At 38.7% G+C, this 17,930-nt stretch overlaps 2 protein-coding genes across 8 annotated transcripts in view; both read right to left on the reverse strand.

Annotated features, from left to right (window-relative positions):
* The window catches only part of atp2b3b (ATPase plasma membrane Ca2+ transporting 3b), a 42,936-nt gene extending 41,193 nt beyond the window's left edge, over nt 1-1,743 (reverse strand). For all 6 annotated transcript variants that reach the window (XM_053482146.1, XM_053482145.1, XM_053482151.1 and 3 more), the window contains exon 1: nt 1,311-1,743. The gene's annotated coding sequence lies outside the window, so the exon portion shown is untranslated. The remainder of the gene's footprint in view (nt 1-1,310) is intronic.
* A 7,611-nt stretch (nt 1,744-9,354) lies between these two features.
* ccnq (cyclin Q) lies at nt 9,355-17,304 on the reverse strand. 2 transcript variants are annotated; one of them, XM_053482010.1, is made up of 6 exons: nt 17,260-17,295; nt 16,926-17,073; nt 15,140-15,323; nt 14,002-14,134; nt 13,650-13,868; nt 9,355-10,900 (listed from the first exon to the last, which is right to left on the reverse strand). In XM_053482010.1, the coding sequence occupies exons 2-6, from the start codon at nt 17,041-17,043 to the stop codon at nt 10,811-10,813; spliced, it is 744 nt and encodes a 247-aa protein (XP_053337985.1). In that variant the 5' UTR covers nt 17,044-17,073; nt 17,260-17,295; the 3' UTR covers nt 9,355-10,810. The 2 variants fall into 2 exon arrangements, with proteins under 2 accessions (XP_053337985.1, XP_053337984.1); XM_053482009.1 differs by having other exon boundaries at nt 16,926-17,304.
* Nucleotides 17,305-17,930: the final 626 nt, after the last annotated feature.

Raw genomic sequence — 17,930 nt, forward strand, 5'->3', positions numbered from 1 at the left:
ATTATTTTTTTAAAGTAATAGTAAGTAAAAATAATTTTTTAAATGCTTAAAACCTCTTATGTCCTAATCTAGCCTCCTAAATTCATCTAAAGCGATATGAACCAATAGCAACAGGACTCACACCTGACGATCATATTAAGAGGACCAATCAGAGCCAAATAACAGACTTGCATGGGCTCGATACGCAGTCGTCAAAACGGCTCACCCACCACCCCGCCCCTTCTGCCGCGCTTCGTCCCCACACCCAATACGCACACGCGCACACATACAAACACGAGCGCACACACATCTTGCAGTGATGGAGAGGGAAGACAAAAGTCCTCGAGCTTTCCGGAAGATGAAGGCGCAGCGAAGCGCTCACTTCGGGACGCTGAAGTTAATGCGGCGGTCTGTAGTTCCTGCACCGCCACGCGCCTGTTTTTACCTCACCGATGCGTCGCAGGGCTTTTGGAAAATAAAATGACCTCTACTGGTCACCTTCAGAGGACGAGCGCTTCATCGCGTTTTACATTAAAAGCGCTCTGCCAGATTACACCACTTACTTCTCCTCCACCGCGACACTCAAAAATAGCCTGTGGATCGCAATAAACATGTTGGGCAACACAGAAATGTTGTGAACCAATGATGTGAGCGAATTGCCGAAGAGACCGGAGCCGTGTGTGTGTGCGTGTGTGTCTCTATGTACATGTGTGCACGCGCGCAATAGCGTCCGGCACAGGCGCAGTGCCCCCTCCGCAAGGTTACCGGTGTGTGAGTACCGGTTCCGCTCGCATCTCCTCCCCCCTGCTCAGCCTCCATATCATTCCCCTAATCCGCATAAAAGCCATACAAAAGCAAATACGTGGTGCACACGCAGGTGACACGCAGTGCCTAGAGCTATAGGCTATACAGAAGCGCCACTTTGTAAACATGGCATTACACAACCATGCAGAGGATAAATACAATTACAATCATTAATAAGTATGATTACTGTTAAAAATCAGCCCTCAAAGAATAAGCTATCTGTTTAGAAGGACAAATGGCCACAGTTTGTCTTTGCTGGATAATAATAATATCCATCATTAATAATGCAGCACATTTGACAGAGAGCAGTATTTTGTGCGCTGGATGCGCGCTCCACTGCAGCACTTTTACGAGCTTGGCAGCTATGGCTTATTCCAAGGAAAGGTGACCGTTTTTAGATAGATCTGTAAAGGAAAATGTTGAGGTAAAGGCATTCGAATCGACGCGCAATGATAAAACTGTCATGAATACACAGCAACCATTCGACACCTTCGGGTTTGGTGTAAATGCCAAACGCTTCGACTCACCAGGCCATGCTCCAAGGACATCGACGCGGCTTGGTGGGCAAAGGAGATTCCCGATTTCTCGCCCAGAGAAATAATGAAAAATATACGAATCGATGGAAATTACAATCACCTACTGCTTGCTGCCGCGAGCTCCTCTATACCAAATGATTTCTGTCGGGTATTTTACTGTTGATGGCAATTTGGATCCTAAAATAGTGCAGCCGTTGCCTGCTTAGGCTGAGGTTCCGCAGAGGAAAATACGAATGATGAGGACATCGTGTTAGGATGGCTGCGCCGAACACCATGTACCAAAAAGACAGAGATTGTTTGTTTACTGATGATAGAAACATACGCCGTTGGTCTTCTTGAAAGTGTAAATCAAAAGAGGCGATATTTGGGATTTAGATGCGATGGGATGAGAGCCCCCCCTCGCTGAGCTGCGCGCTGAGGAGCCCAGACGCAGCATCCACGCGGGCTGCTGCTGTGCGCGCGGATGGAGAGGGCGGGAAAAGAGAGGGGGGCGCTGTATTTGTCTCTCTCTCTCGCTTTCTCTCTCTCTCTCTTTCTCTCTCTATCATTCTAGCCCCGCCCACGCTCCAGCCTCCGTGTCATCCTTAAAACCACGCCCACTTCGCGATCTGACTGTAAGATCACGTCAATGAGCTAGAGCACGCCTCTTCTCCCTCAGTTCAAAGACATGAGAATAGATTGGTTGCCCTTTATTATACACTTCAGTCGCAATGGAAGTTAATGTCGTCGTGATGTGCAATTATTGTATTATTTCTAAAGGTTAGCAAATCAAGAACTCTTCCCAGGGTTAGGGTTAGATTCCTATAGGCTTCTATATGCTTTTTTTATTTTTTTTTTAACTTACTCGCATATACTGCTTTATCCTGTATACAGGGTTGCAGGAAGGCCCGAAGCCTATCCCAGGAGACTTAGGGCAGGAGGCGTGGTACACCCTGGATGGGGTGCCAATTTCTCACAGGACGGACACACACTCACTCATTCACAGAATATGGACAATTTGAGAATACCACTTAGCGTAATTTGCATGTCTTTGGACTGTGGGAGGAAACTGGAGTACCCAGAGGAAACCCACCAAGCATGGAAAAGCAGGCAAACTCCATGCATACAGACCCAAGGCGGGAATCTGGATCCTGGACGTGTAAGAGGACAGTGCTGGCTGCTTTTTTAAATGCATGCTGTGTTCGGCTTGTAATTTACCTAAAATTCAATTTAATTCAACTTTATTTATATAACGTTTTTAAAAATGGTCAGTGTTGCAAACCAGGTTCATAGAATAATTTTTTTTTACATAATCCATAAATTATAAATCATAATTATTAGATTCTCCCTGATGATCAAACCAAGGGAATCAGTGGAAAAGAAAAAAACTACCCGAGATAACAATTGGAAGAAACCTTTAGAGGAACCAGACTCAAAAGAGAATCTATTCTCATTTAAGTGATATCAAATATCAGGGATTGATTTGCAGTCATATTGGGTGTTAAGAGGCTGGAAGTTCAATATAACAGGAGAGGTGTAAAATCACCTTAAATGTATAATAATTGTACACACTGAATGTGCAAATTTAAATGTTTATTTAGTTACAATAATTTGCATAACATGGCAAATCCCCCCTAGATCAGAGCATTAATAATTAATAATTGCATATGCAACATTTTCACAAATATGTCCTGAAGTTTCTGAAAGGCATACCTAATGACATGGCTAGAATTATGACTTGATATACCATTTGAGGAAGAATTATGGTTGACACAAAGTTGAAAAGAAAGAGATGTCACTAAGCAGTAACAGATTCTGCAAAAACAGAGAAGTGGTATCAAAACTTATTTGAAGTAGAGTTCCCATAATGCAGATTAAAAGATTTCGATACATTTTCATGAATTAGTCTTCAGGATTAATTCCGGTTATGTGAACTGTACATTACAAAACAAAAATGTAAATTTTATGAATTTGGGTTTTCCTTAGTAAGCGATAATCAAAAATAATAATAATAATAATAATAATAATAAACAATTGAAATATAGAGGTCTGTGGGTAATCTTTATAATATATGAGTTTTACTTTTTGAATTAAAATTTAAATAAATAGACTTTTCAATGATATTCTACTTTATTAGGATGGACCTGTATATCCATCCATTTAGGAATCTGTGTAACCCAACTAGGGACAGTGGAGGCCACTGGTGATTACCATTGTGTTTATTTTAATTTTATGACTGTGGTGGGACCTCTGGTCAACATTCACACAGTACGTGCAATTTGGGAACTTAACCTAACCTGCATGTATTGGGACTGTTGGAGGAAACCGGAGTACCTTGAGGAAACCCGCCAAGCGCAGGGAGAACATGCACAGGAAGTTCAGAGAAAAAAATACAAACTAACAATAACCCTGGACCCTGGAGGTGCTAACCACTATGCCATTGTGCCACCATAGTTTACATGCACATACATAATGTTACGTCAGTTATGTCATCCTAAACAGTATGTCATTTGTCCATCGGAGAACCATTAAATTTTTTTTTTAATCAAGCAGACATCGTGGTTCGGAAATCATGACAGCTTCATTTCCTTTGTTAGATATTTGTCTACTGTTAAAAGTACTATATACATAAATACTTCCCATGGGATATTAAAGGCAATTACACATGTAAAAAATGTTTTTTGTTATTATGGTTGCTGATTTGAAGCTTTCCAAGACATTGCAGAACCACCACATACAGTATGGTATAAAGTAAGTACAATGTGTGACTGCATCAGCACTCAGTGACTACAGTATATAATAATACTGTGGAGATATTGTTGCACAGTCTTGACAGCACCACCAGCAGCTCTAATTTCCATATTCTTTTACATACTTTCTTCCAGCACAGCTGGTAGGTAGGACATCACCAAAATAACCTCTTATTTCTGTATGCATTAATGTGTGTGTGTGTGTGCTGTAATATATTTTATTAAAATCATGTAGCAATGCATGACAGTATTTGCAAGATATACTAAGGTCATAAAATTATCATTCTGTTTGTTTTCTTCTTGTTTGCATACAGTAACTGTATGTACACAAACATGGTTTAGATCTATACACATAGCAGGCTGTCTATTGTCAGAGCTACAGGTGTTCTGTCATCCACAGCTGTGTTTAGACCTCTCTTATTTCCATTCTACTTTGGTGAGTGTGTCCTCTTTTCTGATTTTTATTTTAAAAGATTACTGAGCTCCATACCGTCAACCAACCTCAAATCAGTTTTTATTCATTGCATGCTCTACTGGTCTATTTTGCACTATCTGATATTTGTATTTTGCACATTCACTCCAGGGGTTTAAATGCCTTCTCTCTGAACTCACTGACCCCGTCTCCATATTGAAAATCCTAAAGGCACTCACGGTATCCGATTCAGACATCTTCTTCACTTTGACTGAAAGATTTGAATCCTTTTACAAAGCTGAATGTAGTCCAGGCTCATCAGTCCAAGCATGTTGTTTGTAAACATCCAGGCCCAGTAAGCCTTGCAAGAGGCCCAAAATGCAGTCTGAAATGCCCTCTAGACAAAAGTCCAATTTGACAGCAGACATGAAATCAGCTAAAATCAGTGATACTACAGCTGAGATCTTGTAGCTTTGGTACATTCTTTACATAGCTTAGTGGCCCCACACATCCTGACGATGACCTACCAGCTCAGTCACTACACACAGTATAAAACTACATCAGTTTTGGTTTTACCCAGATCACCCTCATGCAGGCTTCTTGGCATGTGTTCTGGCTGATATGACGAATCATATGCAGGCAGACTATGAACATGTGACTACTGGTCTTGTGCTTATGTTGAAATGCAAGTGGTTTCTCCAGATGAAACACTATACCATATCCATGTTCCTTGTGTCCTCAGTACAAAACAACCTCCTGGTGAAAATGTGCAAAGCCTACATGGCCTACATGGAGAATCTACTGTATGTGGTGCTGTATGTAGGACATTTTGGTAAGCATATCAGTATCAGTAGCCCATATTAGAGTAGTAAGGAGGAACAAAGCCTCCTGATCAAGAGCATGTGTCTGAAGGGTGAGTGCTGGAAATGTAATGTCACTTATTTTATGATAATGACAAGAATACCACTTATTGGACGGTGAGCACATCAGATCAGTTGTATAACATTAAATGTTGCAATAGAAACAAATTATGGCTACAAACAATGGCACACAGTCTTCAAAGGTTCAACACCTTCTTTCATGTAGAGCCCAACAAAGTTAATGCTCTAGAAGCTCTTTCCCTCCCGGAAAAGGTGCTCTAAAAAGACTGCACAGTTTAAAACAAATTATTTTCTCAATCAAGCAAAGACGAAATTGATTTGACGAAATTGGATTAGTTCCTTAAATGTTCCTGCCTGGGATATCAGCTTCTGTTTAGTATGCTGTGACTGATGAGACAGGTGCATCAACAATTTCCCTATGCTTACTAGAACTACAGGGGTCCGTCTAAGTACTGGAGGTAGGTGCATGATTTTTCTTTCCATAGGTTATTACTGTTTTAAAAAGAGGGCATGAAACACTTTCATTAACCACTGTCCATCAAGAACCCCATGTGCTTTCTCTTATTTTGAGAATAGACATTTACAGATTCACCTTATCAGCCTGTGGATGAATTTGACTTAAAAAGGTCATGTGTGATATTAATGACATCAATCTTGAGAAATAAAGGGATGCTCTGTTAAGCTAATTAACCCGAAACTAGCTAATGATGGAAGGTGTCCTTTTAGCTCGTCTACTGGTTATACCTCAAATAGCTTTCTTAAAAAGTAAGCTAATCATTATTCATATCATTTAATAGTTTGAGTCGCTTACATGTTGCATATTAAATGGTATTGGAGTCATGTAGTGGACATGTACACCCACTTACAAAAGTGAGTACATCCCTCTAATTTCAGCAAACATTTTAGTATATCTTCTTAAAGGACAATAATATAGATATATTTTAGAGTAGTAAATGTGCAGCTTGTATAACAGTATAGATTTACATTCCTCTGAAAATACAGTAACTCAACATACAGGCATTATTGTCAAAATAGCTGGCAACAAAAGTGAGTACACCTTAAATGATAACAGCTGTACATCTTTAACCATGTAAAGTCACATGTCCTTTTCATCATGTTCATGTGTTTGTCAGTGGCCAAGTATGTCTCCAGACCTGAACCCTCATTTTTAAATGAAAGGTGGAGAGGAGCCATGTGTCGAACATCCAGCAGATCCGGGATATCATGACGGAGGAGTGGATGAGGATCCCGGTAACAACATGTGCAGCTGTGGTGTATTCCATGCCCAGCAGGATTAAGGCAATGCTAGATAACAATGGTGCTCGCACAAAATATTCACAGTTTGGACACAATTTTAAGATACTCACTTTGAGTGTACTCATTTATGTGCAAGGTATTGTTAGATGACAGTAAATCTGTACTGCTATACAAGCTGCACATTGACTACTCTAAAGTATATCCAATTTTAATTTTTTAATAGCATTGTCCCTTGAGAACATATAATAGTGGTCGGTGAAATAAGAGGGGTGTACTCACTTTTGTGAGATACTGTATAAAATGTAGATATTGTAATATATCTTTGCTGTTTGTGTAATTATACAGCATGACGGGGAGCATATTGACTCAGTGGCTTTGACTCACATGGATATGGAGTTTCTGTAAGTGTTCTGTGCATGTTCTCTAATGTGTCCACTATTCTTACAAATACTGTATATAGCACTGTGCAAAGCTCTTAAGCCACCCCTCATTTCTCCATTTTTAAAATGTAATTTAAATTTTGTAGATTCATTTAAAGAAAAGGGAACACCTGTTTATCACTGGTTCATGCCTTAAGTTAGATGAACCATAAAGTTTTTTAAGAAAGCCTGTAGAACAATTTCTCAAAACTACATTAAAATACAAGAAAGTCTGGTCTTTTTGAAAGCATAATATAAAGAAATAAGTAGTGGATAAATACTTCTACACAGGACTGTAAATTTAACATGTCTTATTTGTTTGCTTATTAAAAAATGGTTAAGCAAACTAATTTGAAAACATTCTCAATAGGAATCTAGCTAATAATAAAAATTATTTTGTCAGTTGCAACATGTTGGCCGCAAAAGGTTAATATAACTAAACTGTTGTTACTTTAAGTTATTTTGTAAATTATATAGAGGATGGCTCAAAGCTTGACAAAACATTGCGAAAGTAGTTTAGAAGGCATATAACTGTATAGAATATCCAGCTAAAGGTTCTGGGCTTTGGTAATATATACTGAAAAAAGTAGCACAGTAAGATTTTACCTTTAGCTTTGATTAGAGCACATAATGTGGTGGTTCATGTGTGGAAATGATTCCTCATGCTCCCAGAACCACGTTTTCACAATGTGAGTCCTGGGATATTCCTGTGCCCAGGAAAGAATAACTTCACTGATATGATAACCAGGTCATTCAGTACATTCAGATCATCAGCTGACTTCACTTTATAGTCACCTAATGTCCAGGACCAACTGAAGCAACCCCAGATCATACATACCCAGTACAGTGGTCACTATGCATAATGTGTGTATCATTTCACGCACTTCCCTTCTTTCCCTAACACACCCATCGCTCTGTAATAGGGACAAGCTGAACTCATTAGACCACATGACCTTTTCCATTGCTCCAAATTCCCATCTTTATTCTCCCTAGCAAACTGAAGCCCTGGCCTCATTTTGGTGTTTAAGTGATCTCCGTTAATGTTTTTTTCTGACCATATTTTCTTCCACAAAGTTGACATCAGCACTCAAGACATTACTTTGCTTGATCTAGCCCAATAATTTGACACTTCTGAAAATGTATTTATTAACAAATATTGTGCCAAACATATATAAATATAAAAGCAAATGTTAATTGGGTGTACTTAACCACACAGGCTACTTCAAAAATCTACTTAAAAACAACATTTGTGTTTCAGTAAAAAGTAGTTTTTCTTTAGTATTAGAACTGACTCCCATCAGAACTTGCGTATGTGCCCTCTGGCTCTGGCTTTCTACCATGAGAGAAGCTGACCCTAAGCAATTTTAAAATATGCAAATTCATACACCCACAGGGATCACAGTTGATGGGTCTAATGCAAGAGGGCCTTTGGGCCAAAGAGGAAGCTTGTATCCGCTTAAGAGTGTCCTGTAGGAATTGTATACAAATGTGCAAATACAAAGACACACGTATAAAGCAGTTGTGCAAATGTTCTTAAATGAATCATAGCTCAAACATACAAAAAAGAGCATGTTCTGATGTCATTCTCTAACAGGAAATTTAATCAACTCTTGATATTAAATTTAGAAAAAATTGTGAATATTGCAACTGCCAGTCTAATCATGGATGGAGTTGGCCCTGCTGTATTCTTACAAACAGCTGCATTTACCAGTGTGCTATCCTGTAGTGACAGCCTACGCTTCAGTCATATCAACCTCCTGGCTCTGCATACACACACAGAGGCCATCTTTCACCACATTTCACTGCATCAGACACATTTGTAAGGTGTGGCCTGTGTGGTGGAGCAAAGTTTCCGCTGAGTTGGGTATTTATAATTCAGAGTTGAAGGCTTGGAAGGGAGATGCTACTTCCTCAGGGAGCAGCTGTGCATTAGCTCCGCAGGCAGTGGAGGCTTTAGAAGGCCTCCACCGAAGCCCGAGCAGACAGCCTGTGCCTTATTGGCGCACATTACATATCAACTCCCTACTTCCCATCACCGTGCATGTTACACCATTCAGGGTGACAGATTGGCCATGTGTTTAAGAGTAAATGACACACTGTTCCTGTTACAATGTATGAACAATACATCTCTTATATTATCTTAATAATTCAGCACACATTTTTTTCCAATGAACATGCTCTGGAAAAGTTGACATGTCTAATAGACCTTTTAGACCATATAGAGGGTTGTGAATAGCCAAGTGTTTGTAATCATTTTCAATTTGCTCAAACTGCCTTTATTTATAATTATCAAAAAGAGAGAAAAAAGAAAGAAGGAGAGAATAGCCTTATATAGAATTTAAATTCAATGAAATCAGAAGAAAAACCTGAAATGAAGGAAAAGTGGTAGAAGGATTTAGATTGTAAGACAGGCTAAAAGGCAGAGGGAGCTAAAGAAAGAGCACACACAGTAGGCAAAAAGAGTTAGTGAGAAAAAGACCCCAGGAGGCAATATGAAGCAAAGACTAGATACAGTTACAAGGGGAAAAAATGGTTGCATTTGGCTTCATAAAATATGGAGAAAAATAGCGGGCAGAGATGATATGCCAAAAAATAAAGGTATAAAGGCAGGCATGCAGAAGAGCAGAAGAATGGGAAACAGGGTATGGCTATAGTCTCAATCAATCCCATCCTTCCTATTCCAAGCACTATATGCCATAGCAAGAGCCATGCTGATGTTTTATTTATAGGAGAGATTCCGGCTGCACATGTACCCTCTTCATAATTCATAATGCCTAGCATTAGGGCCTGCCTGCAGAGAGATGGGAAATGTTTGTGTCTATGTACTACCAAAAGTGACTTAATAGAATAAAAGCATGATTTGGACTGTCATTTCAGACACAAATATTATATGCACCATTTCAGCTTTATTAGGCAACTAAATGAAAACTGTTAAGTTTGAGTTTTCTCCATGAGGCTTCCACAGCTTTGAGATTGATAATACACATTGCAATGTACTGATTTTATTTAATACTAGCTTTTTACCCAGTTTGACTTGTACTTAATTTATTCTGCCCTGAAAATGTTTGTCTATGCAGTAATAATCTGATTATACAGTAAAAACTCCAGAGTAAATGGGTCATGTGACACTAATGGTATACTAGTCATAAAAAAGACACATACTAAAGTAACAAAAAAGTACATGATTTACAGCATCATAAAATATACTGTAATATAACTTCAGAGACCCATAGGGATATGTTTTAATGGGAGAGAAAGTGTGTAAGTAAATTATAGCATATTACAGCATATCAAAGCTGTGCCCCAAATTTAGCTGTTTTACGTCCAATAAAGACAAGCTCCCATGACAGTTTGGCTTGTTTAGATTTCGTCTTTAATTCTTCCTTTCCCCCTACTTTTCTTACACTCCCTTTTTCCTTTCCAGAAAAAAAAACTAGAACAAAGGAGGAAAAGAAAGTAGGACATGAGCTTGGAAACTGATTGATGTACTGTGGCTAAAGCCTGCTTTTCTGACTGTCACCTGGTGACTCACACTCTCAGTCCTCATTACCCTACCTCACATTAGTGTGGGCAATGGCACTGTCACTTTGACAACTTCCTTAGCTGTGAAAAAAATCCAGCTGTATAATTTCAGATCACAGAATAACCAAGCAAAAAACTATTCTTGGAATTTAGTCCATGATGCAGACTGTCTCTGTTCTCAGGGGTGTGTGTAGGGGTGTTCTAGGGGAAAAATGACTCTAGACTACAGTGTAGTCTGTTTTACATGGTCTGTTCCACACTCGGTTTCCTCTCAGGTGCATTTGGCCTCCATGTCATAGAGCTGCAGTAGCTCAGTCATTATGGCCTCAATCTGGTCTTTGGTAATGTCCTCACATAGAACCTGCAGAGACAAGAGAAGTTTGATGGCTTGTGATGAATTCTTGAAACAAAGACACTTCAATTCTGTTGGCTGCTTTATCACATTAAAGGTGGGAAAATATATGACATGATTTATCTTTTTTTTATTTACACCTGTGTGTAAAGTTAGCAAAAAATATATATACAACCTTCAGGAAAAGATAAAATGTACACATGAATTCAAATCTCAGAGTTATAGGACTTATTTGCAAATGACATGTTTTGGTAGGAAGATAACATGAACACACACCCCACAAATCCACAAACACATGCATGCACGCACAAACATATACACACTGAACTAGGTAACATGGCATGGCTGTTGCTGCTGGTCTGCTGATCTTCCAGGATTTGAAGTACAATAGTTTTAAAACGTTCAAGACAATGGTCCAGAGAATGAAGTAAAATAAAATCATCATGTTACTACTAACCTGTTATTTTATACATTAAAAAAAAGTCACATGTTGTAATATTTAATTGGACCACCTTTGGCTTTGATTACAGCACATAATACAGATCCCTTCTTCCCCTTTTTTTCCATTTAAAAGGAGAGGGGTATGAACCATGGGCACATTCAAATCTACTGATTTTTTAAAGCCTTCCCACATGGGTATAACTTGAAAGTGATGGAGCTCATCCAAAAATATGTGTTTCCAGTTTTATACTGCTAAATATGATAGATGCTCCTGGTTTTGTTTCTTGTGGTATCTGGGGCAGTACTGAATCTGACCCAAGCAGACATGCAGGCCGTTACAAAAGGGACTTCTAGTGTTGTTGTAATATGGAGGAGCTGATATGGCACGAGTGCTGCTACTTCCCAAGGCCCACCAAAGAAATGCATTTTTTAAAGCAGCAGAGCATGTAATTCCACTCAGAGCTAAGTCATTTGCCAGTTATTACATTGTTTAATTTATTGAAGGACATGCATTCACGTCAAGCATCTTCAAGTATTTTAATCATTCAAATGTTAGAAGTAATGTGGCATGTCCAAGGAATGAGCTAGTTTGTGTTCTCACATACATTATTACTGTGATAAACAGTCATTCACACATTACTCCCTCTCTCTCTTTGACCGACCGCTCACTTGCTCTCTCTCCCTCCCACACATTTTACTAATCAATGATTATAAGAAACACTTTAACACAATTTAAATTAATTTATTAATAAATCATGTGAAGAATCCACAATATAAGTCCCTGTGTATGAGCTTTTACTATAGAAGCAATAACATATTACGTGCATTATTATTAATAATTAATAATTAATCATTAATCTATTCATGTTCCAGCTGAACTACTTGTAAAGTTCTATGAAAATAATGCAGACTTTCTGACCAATATATTTTAACGGCTCGATTTCACTAATTCTCAGGAGTTATAAGAAAGCATTGGTAATGTCGATATCTCATTATAGACTGGAAATGAATGCACTGAGGCAGACACAGAAAGATCACTTTTGGAATGACTGCAGTACAATATAATGTTAATTACATACTGTATACAGATTAGCCTTGTTGCGTCATTTAAGGAGAAAATTACCTAGTGTGCATACTGCGAATGCACTCTAGGTAATGAGCACTAATTGACTTTAGTCAGTGTAAGAAAATTCAAGTTTTCTAAAATTATGCACAAAATGATTAATTGATTCATCTTCTATACCGCAATTTAAGATTGGCAATTAACCAAATTTGCATGTCTTAACCAGAGTACCCGGAGAAAACCCACCAAGTCTTCGCAATGTCCACGCACAGAAGAAATCACACCCTCGACTCTGGGGGGCAAGGCCACAGTGCTAACCACTACGCCACTGTACCGCCATTACAAAATTATATTAGGACCTTATTTCTATTAAACATGGTGTTACACATATTCATGAAAAATATCCATGAAAAATGAAAATCCTAATAATGCTTTTATACACCAGTAAGCGTACAATTTATTTTGTTTTGACAGTAAGCGGAGAGTTTAATTACCATAAAAGTATTTCAGGTACTGGCAAAAGTCATTGATTTTAGGAGGCAAACAGGATCTTTTTAGATAAATGAGCAAATCATGAAATTGAAGTGATCCTTCCTAAAAGATTTGTACAGCAGACATAATTACAAAACAAATCATTTGTAATGCTGTACTATGGCTTGTGATGTGTGAGCTAATTATTTTGGCATTTTCATGGGTTTATGCTGTTTTGAGCTTCATTTTATCCCACTGTTTAGCACTGTGTGTTATGACCAGGCAGACCAAGGAAATAAGGTGTTTGTTTTGTTTTTTGCTGACATTTAACTATAACTGGATAGAACCAAAGTTCAGTGTTCAAGAGAGTGCAATATTGACTTTGATCAAAGCGTTATGTGCTGCAAATGACTTGCAAAATTCTAACTTTGTTCTAAAATAACTAGGAGTGAAGTAGTTTTGAAACCTGTGATTGGAGGACAAGATAAATCCTGGTAAATACCTGTGTGTAGCCCTACTTTAAGCTTAATAGCCCTTGAATATTACCCACATTTACTGTGGACCTCACTAGGACACAAGTGTTGAATGAATGAATAAATGATGCCAATTTGGACAATGACAACTGCTGCTGCAATCAATTAATCCATATTTGATGGAAGGTGTATGCTACTTTTAGATCACAGTGAGTATAGTAAGAGTATCAGTTTCTGGTGAGTAAGTAGATCAAGCCTTACTACTTTACAAACCAGTCTTGTGCTTCTGCAGAACTGTTAACACCCTCACCTGCCACCACTCCCTTTCTCCTGCAGGCACCTGGACTCCGTAAGTGTGCAGAGCAAGGTAGAGGGCTGTAAGTGCAATGTGCTGAGGTTGATGCCGCACACACACTGATCCATGATAACTGTCTTTTAGCAAGGCCCAGGCTGTCTCAGCAATTGGGGTCCGAGACCAAGCGTGACGGTTCAGCAAACTCCCAACAGACAGTAGGTAATGCAGAAGGTACTGGAATTAGATTAGTATTTAATTAAAAGACAAGATTATAAACAGTCACCATAAAGTTGTCTGGAGAAATTTAGAACCCAAATTATTATAGGAAATCAAAATATGAAGCAACATTTTCAGTGATATGCATTACCTTGTGAGGATGCTCAAATGACACATGGAAGTTGAGTTGTCTTAGAATGAGGAGTTCACACTGTACCACACTATCTCGCAGCCCCCAGAACTTCTCATCCAGCTCCAGTGGATCACTTCCTGGGCGGAAATATCTGCAGAAGACATAAATGTATGACAGATAACTGGAAGTGTCTTGGCCACAAATGATTACACTATTGTTGAAGCTAGAGCCAGTAGTTAAAGAAACAGAACACCAATGGTTTCAGTACATCCTTATGTGTCAATTCAAGCTTTAGAATTTTCAAACATTTCAAACAATTGATGTCTTAATGAATTTTTCATTTAACGCATGTTTTTACTTCAAGGCACTTAAAGCTAAACAGCTGATAATAAGTGTGCATTTACACTTAAATGAAAAACACCTTTCCTCTCCCCAGTAAAATGCTTTTATTGTAAATGGACAAAAATCCTGGTTAAATGTATAGTTTTCAATGTGTTCACTGTGTCCTCCCGTGTACTGATGTCCCATCTGGGATGAACGTTCCCATCTTTGCACTCAATGTCTGCATGTCTGGATTTGGATCTATCACATTCCAGACCAGGATACAGTGGCTATTAAAGATGAATAAGGTGTCACGGTGGCGTAGTGGTTAGCAATGTGGCCTTGTACATCCAGGGTTGAGGGTTTAATTCCCAGCTAGTGTCTGCAGGCATGGGCTTTGCATGTTTTCCCAGTGCTTACTCTGGATACTCCGGTTTCCTCCCACAGTCCAAAGATACGCATAATTGGCTAATTGGTGTTCCCAAATTGCCCTGCTGTGTGTGTGTGCATGTACACCCTGCGATGAATTTGCACCCTGTCCAGGGTGTACCCCACTTTACCCCCATCTCCTGGGATAGGCTCTAGGCCCCCAGAGACCCTGAACAGGATAAGCAGTACAGAAGATGAATTATATAGTTTTTGGAGGCAGCAAGATTGTTATGTGCCAAACCACTGCAGGTCAATTTTCTCTAAACGTGCCTGATTTTTAGTAACACTCTTAGTAATCACAGAGCCCAACTAGGATTCTCTAGCAGTCCAGGGATTTGAACTTGTAACCTTCCTGTCACTAGCATGCACTTGATGCCTGATGTACTTGCCTATGAGTTGCATGTACCTGTGACAGACGTTGATAATGTCCCTTGTCCTAAGATGCTGTTCCTCAACTTTGCCCGCAAGGTAGATGCAGGACATAGCTACTAAGTATGGCTCGTAGACCTGTAAACTGGCAGTCTGGAAGAACTTGTGGTAGAGTGAACAGGCAGTAGCTACAGGAACAGATCGCATACCCAACTTTATTCCTGCAACCAAAAACACTAGTTAGTGTAAGGCTTAAAGAATAATGCTATTTTTTTATATACACCAGCATTCAGCACTGAATTATCAAATTTTCTATAACAATAATTTCTATAACAGTAGCGCTGATTATCTCTTATCTCTTAGTTATCTCTTTGATTCAAATGTAAGGTTTATAGAAGTATGCCTATTCTACTACATATACAACAACTTGCATAACAGACATGTCACATAAATATAACAAATAATAAAAAGGTGAAGAAAAAAATAAGAAACATATTATTGATATGATGAAGCTTTCACTAATATGGCTTTAATTTAACATTCATTAAAGAAGTCTTCATCAGCACTCTTTAATGGTCGGTAAGGCTTCTGCCTTGGGTAAGTTTGCAGGACAGAGAACTTCTCAGGAATATGACAGTCCGCAATTTTTTGGTTTGTTCACACCACGAGCGAGTAGCAAAATGTTTTAAGATTTGCGCACCGGTTGCTTTAGCCCTATACCCTCTCTCAGATGCCTTAAAACCTGGCTGTATAATTAACTATTGACGGTCTAGCCCCTGGAGACGAATTCTCAATGTCAAAATAGACGATGCGAATGCATTCGAGGTGCAGACCTGCCTCGCCTTTTTTGGTCATGGAGATAATGGGCTTTTTTTTTTTTTTTTCCGGGAGTTGAGTTCATTAAAGGTCCTTCTGATATCTCTTTGTTTTCCAGTGATGTTCTTCCCTCTTAAAGAATGGGTGCCACTTAAAACACCTTGTGGCAGCATTGCCGTAAACTTGCCAAATCATGTCAAAGGTCTGTGGCGGATTTGAATGTGGTCAAAATAGCACCAGTTGCACAGCTCCTGTTCAACACAGAACAATTTCGTTTGGCACACTGACTTATGGTTGGTCCTCATGATGCCTGTACCTATACTTTTTGAAACTTTTTGATACCACCTTGTATTAACTAGAAAGAGAAAGAGAGCCTGGTGAACAGTGAATGATTACTAGAACTAACCTGACTGGTAGAAGTTTATCAACTTTACACGTAACTAAAAAGGTTAAGAAATATGAAAATTCATCCATAAATAAACTAAAACATGTTGTTGTCTCTTGGGTGCTTATAGCGAACCATCCAATCACACAACCTAGCACAGGTTTTACGCCAGATGCCCTTTCTGATGCAACCCTCACATTTGATCTGGGCCTGGGATTAAAAAAGACTTTAAGGGCATTGTGTGAGAATCGAACCCAGCCCTTCCGCATGGCAGGCGATCATTGGAAAATCACAATGCATGATCTCTTTTCACAATTATGAATTAACATTACTACATTATGAGATGTGGATTTCATAATAATAAAACAGTAAGTCATTATTACTGACAGAGGAAGAGAGAAAGACATTGAGAGTTAATTAAAAATATGAGATCCAGATCCCATAAAGATGAGCTAGTAAGTCGTATTATAAGTTAAGGGCCGTTATTTCCCCCCTTTGTTGGATGCAAAGCCGCTGTAGTATAAGTGAAATAAAACACGTCGTGTTTTATTCCGAAACACAATGGCACGTTTGTACACGCAGTAACCACTAAAATCAATTGTGAGAAGGTTGAAGCAGGTACCAGTCTCTAGGATGAACCGACAGACTCGGAAGTGTGTTTTGGTTTCGTTACTGGAGTCTCCTGCAGCTGTAGCGTTACAGTCCACGCCGTCCACGTGTGCAAAACGTGACGCCTGCATGATGAGCTGCAAACAGGACCTGGAGCTGTACTGGATAAAAAAGACTACGTTTAATTCAGTAACTGCATTGTACATGCGGACTGAAGTCTAGCTTAAGCAGTAAATATGCCAGGAGCCCTGAGCTCTTCATTACGGGCAGTATCATACGATATACCATCAACTTTAACCACAAGAAAGCGCAGTAGCTACTAAACTAAAAAACAGGGATTGTATTACTATTTACTGAAGGTATAAAAGTACAGGAACCGTCTCCTATGTGTAAGAAAAATGTCTGGGTTGCCAGGTTTGTGCAAAAAAAAGAGGTTGACTGGCTGAACAAATCAACTCCATAAAATCAACTCAAATGTTTACCAAAAACTCTCCGAACAAAATTCATTGAACAAACAAAGGAATTTTAGTTTTTTCATAAACATTCATATTTTAAAAAAAAATCATATATATTATCTTGTTCATTTATTTTAAGTTCCTCACGGAATATTTGTCGTCATATCTTAAGCACAACCACACCACATACATGCGAAGCTTTTGCGTTTACTATACTATATTCACTAAAACAATACAAAATGACAAACTGTCATTTTAATTAACAAATTACGTGTCACCGTTTAATAATGTAACAATTCTGCAGTAAAAACCTGTATTTTTGGCAACCTGTCATGAAGCTCAATAGATGACGTCACCGAATTTTCTTACTCGACTGAAATAAGCGAATGCACGTAGACCCAACAATTACCTCTAGCGCCACTTGTCGTAGGGTGTATAGGTTTTTTTTATTTGTACGCAATAAAAGAGAAAATTCCAAGCCATTCTTTCTTTCGTAATATCTAAAGTGGCATATGTTACATCTTTTAGGACAACAAATCCAATAATGCAATTTACATTTATTA

Source organism: Clarias gariepinus, chromosome 22 (genome assembly GCF_024256425.1).
Source record: "Clarias gariepinus isolate MV-2021 ecotype Netherlands chromosome 22, CGAR_prim_01v2, whole genome shotgun sequence".
In the NCBI taxonomy this organism is placed as follows: Eukaryota; Metazoa; Chordata; class Actinopteri; order Siluriformes; family Clariidae; genus Clarias; species Clarias gariepinus.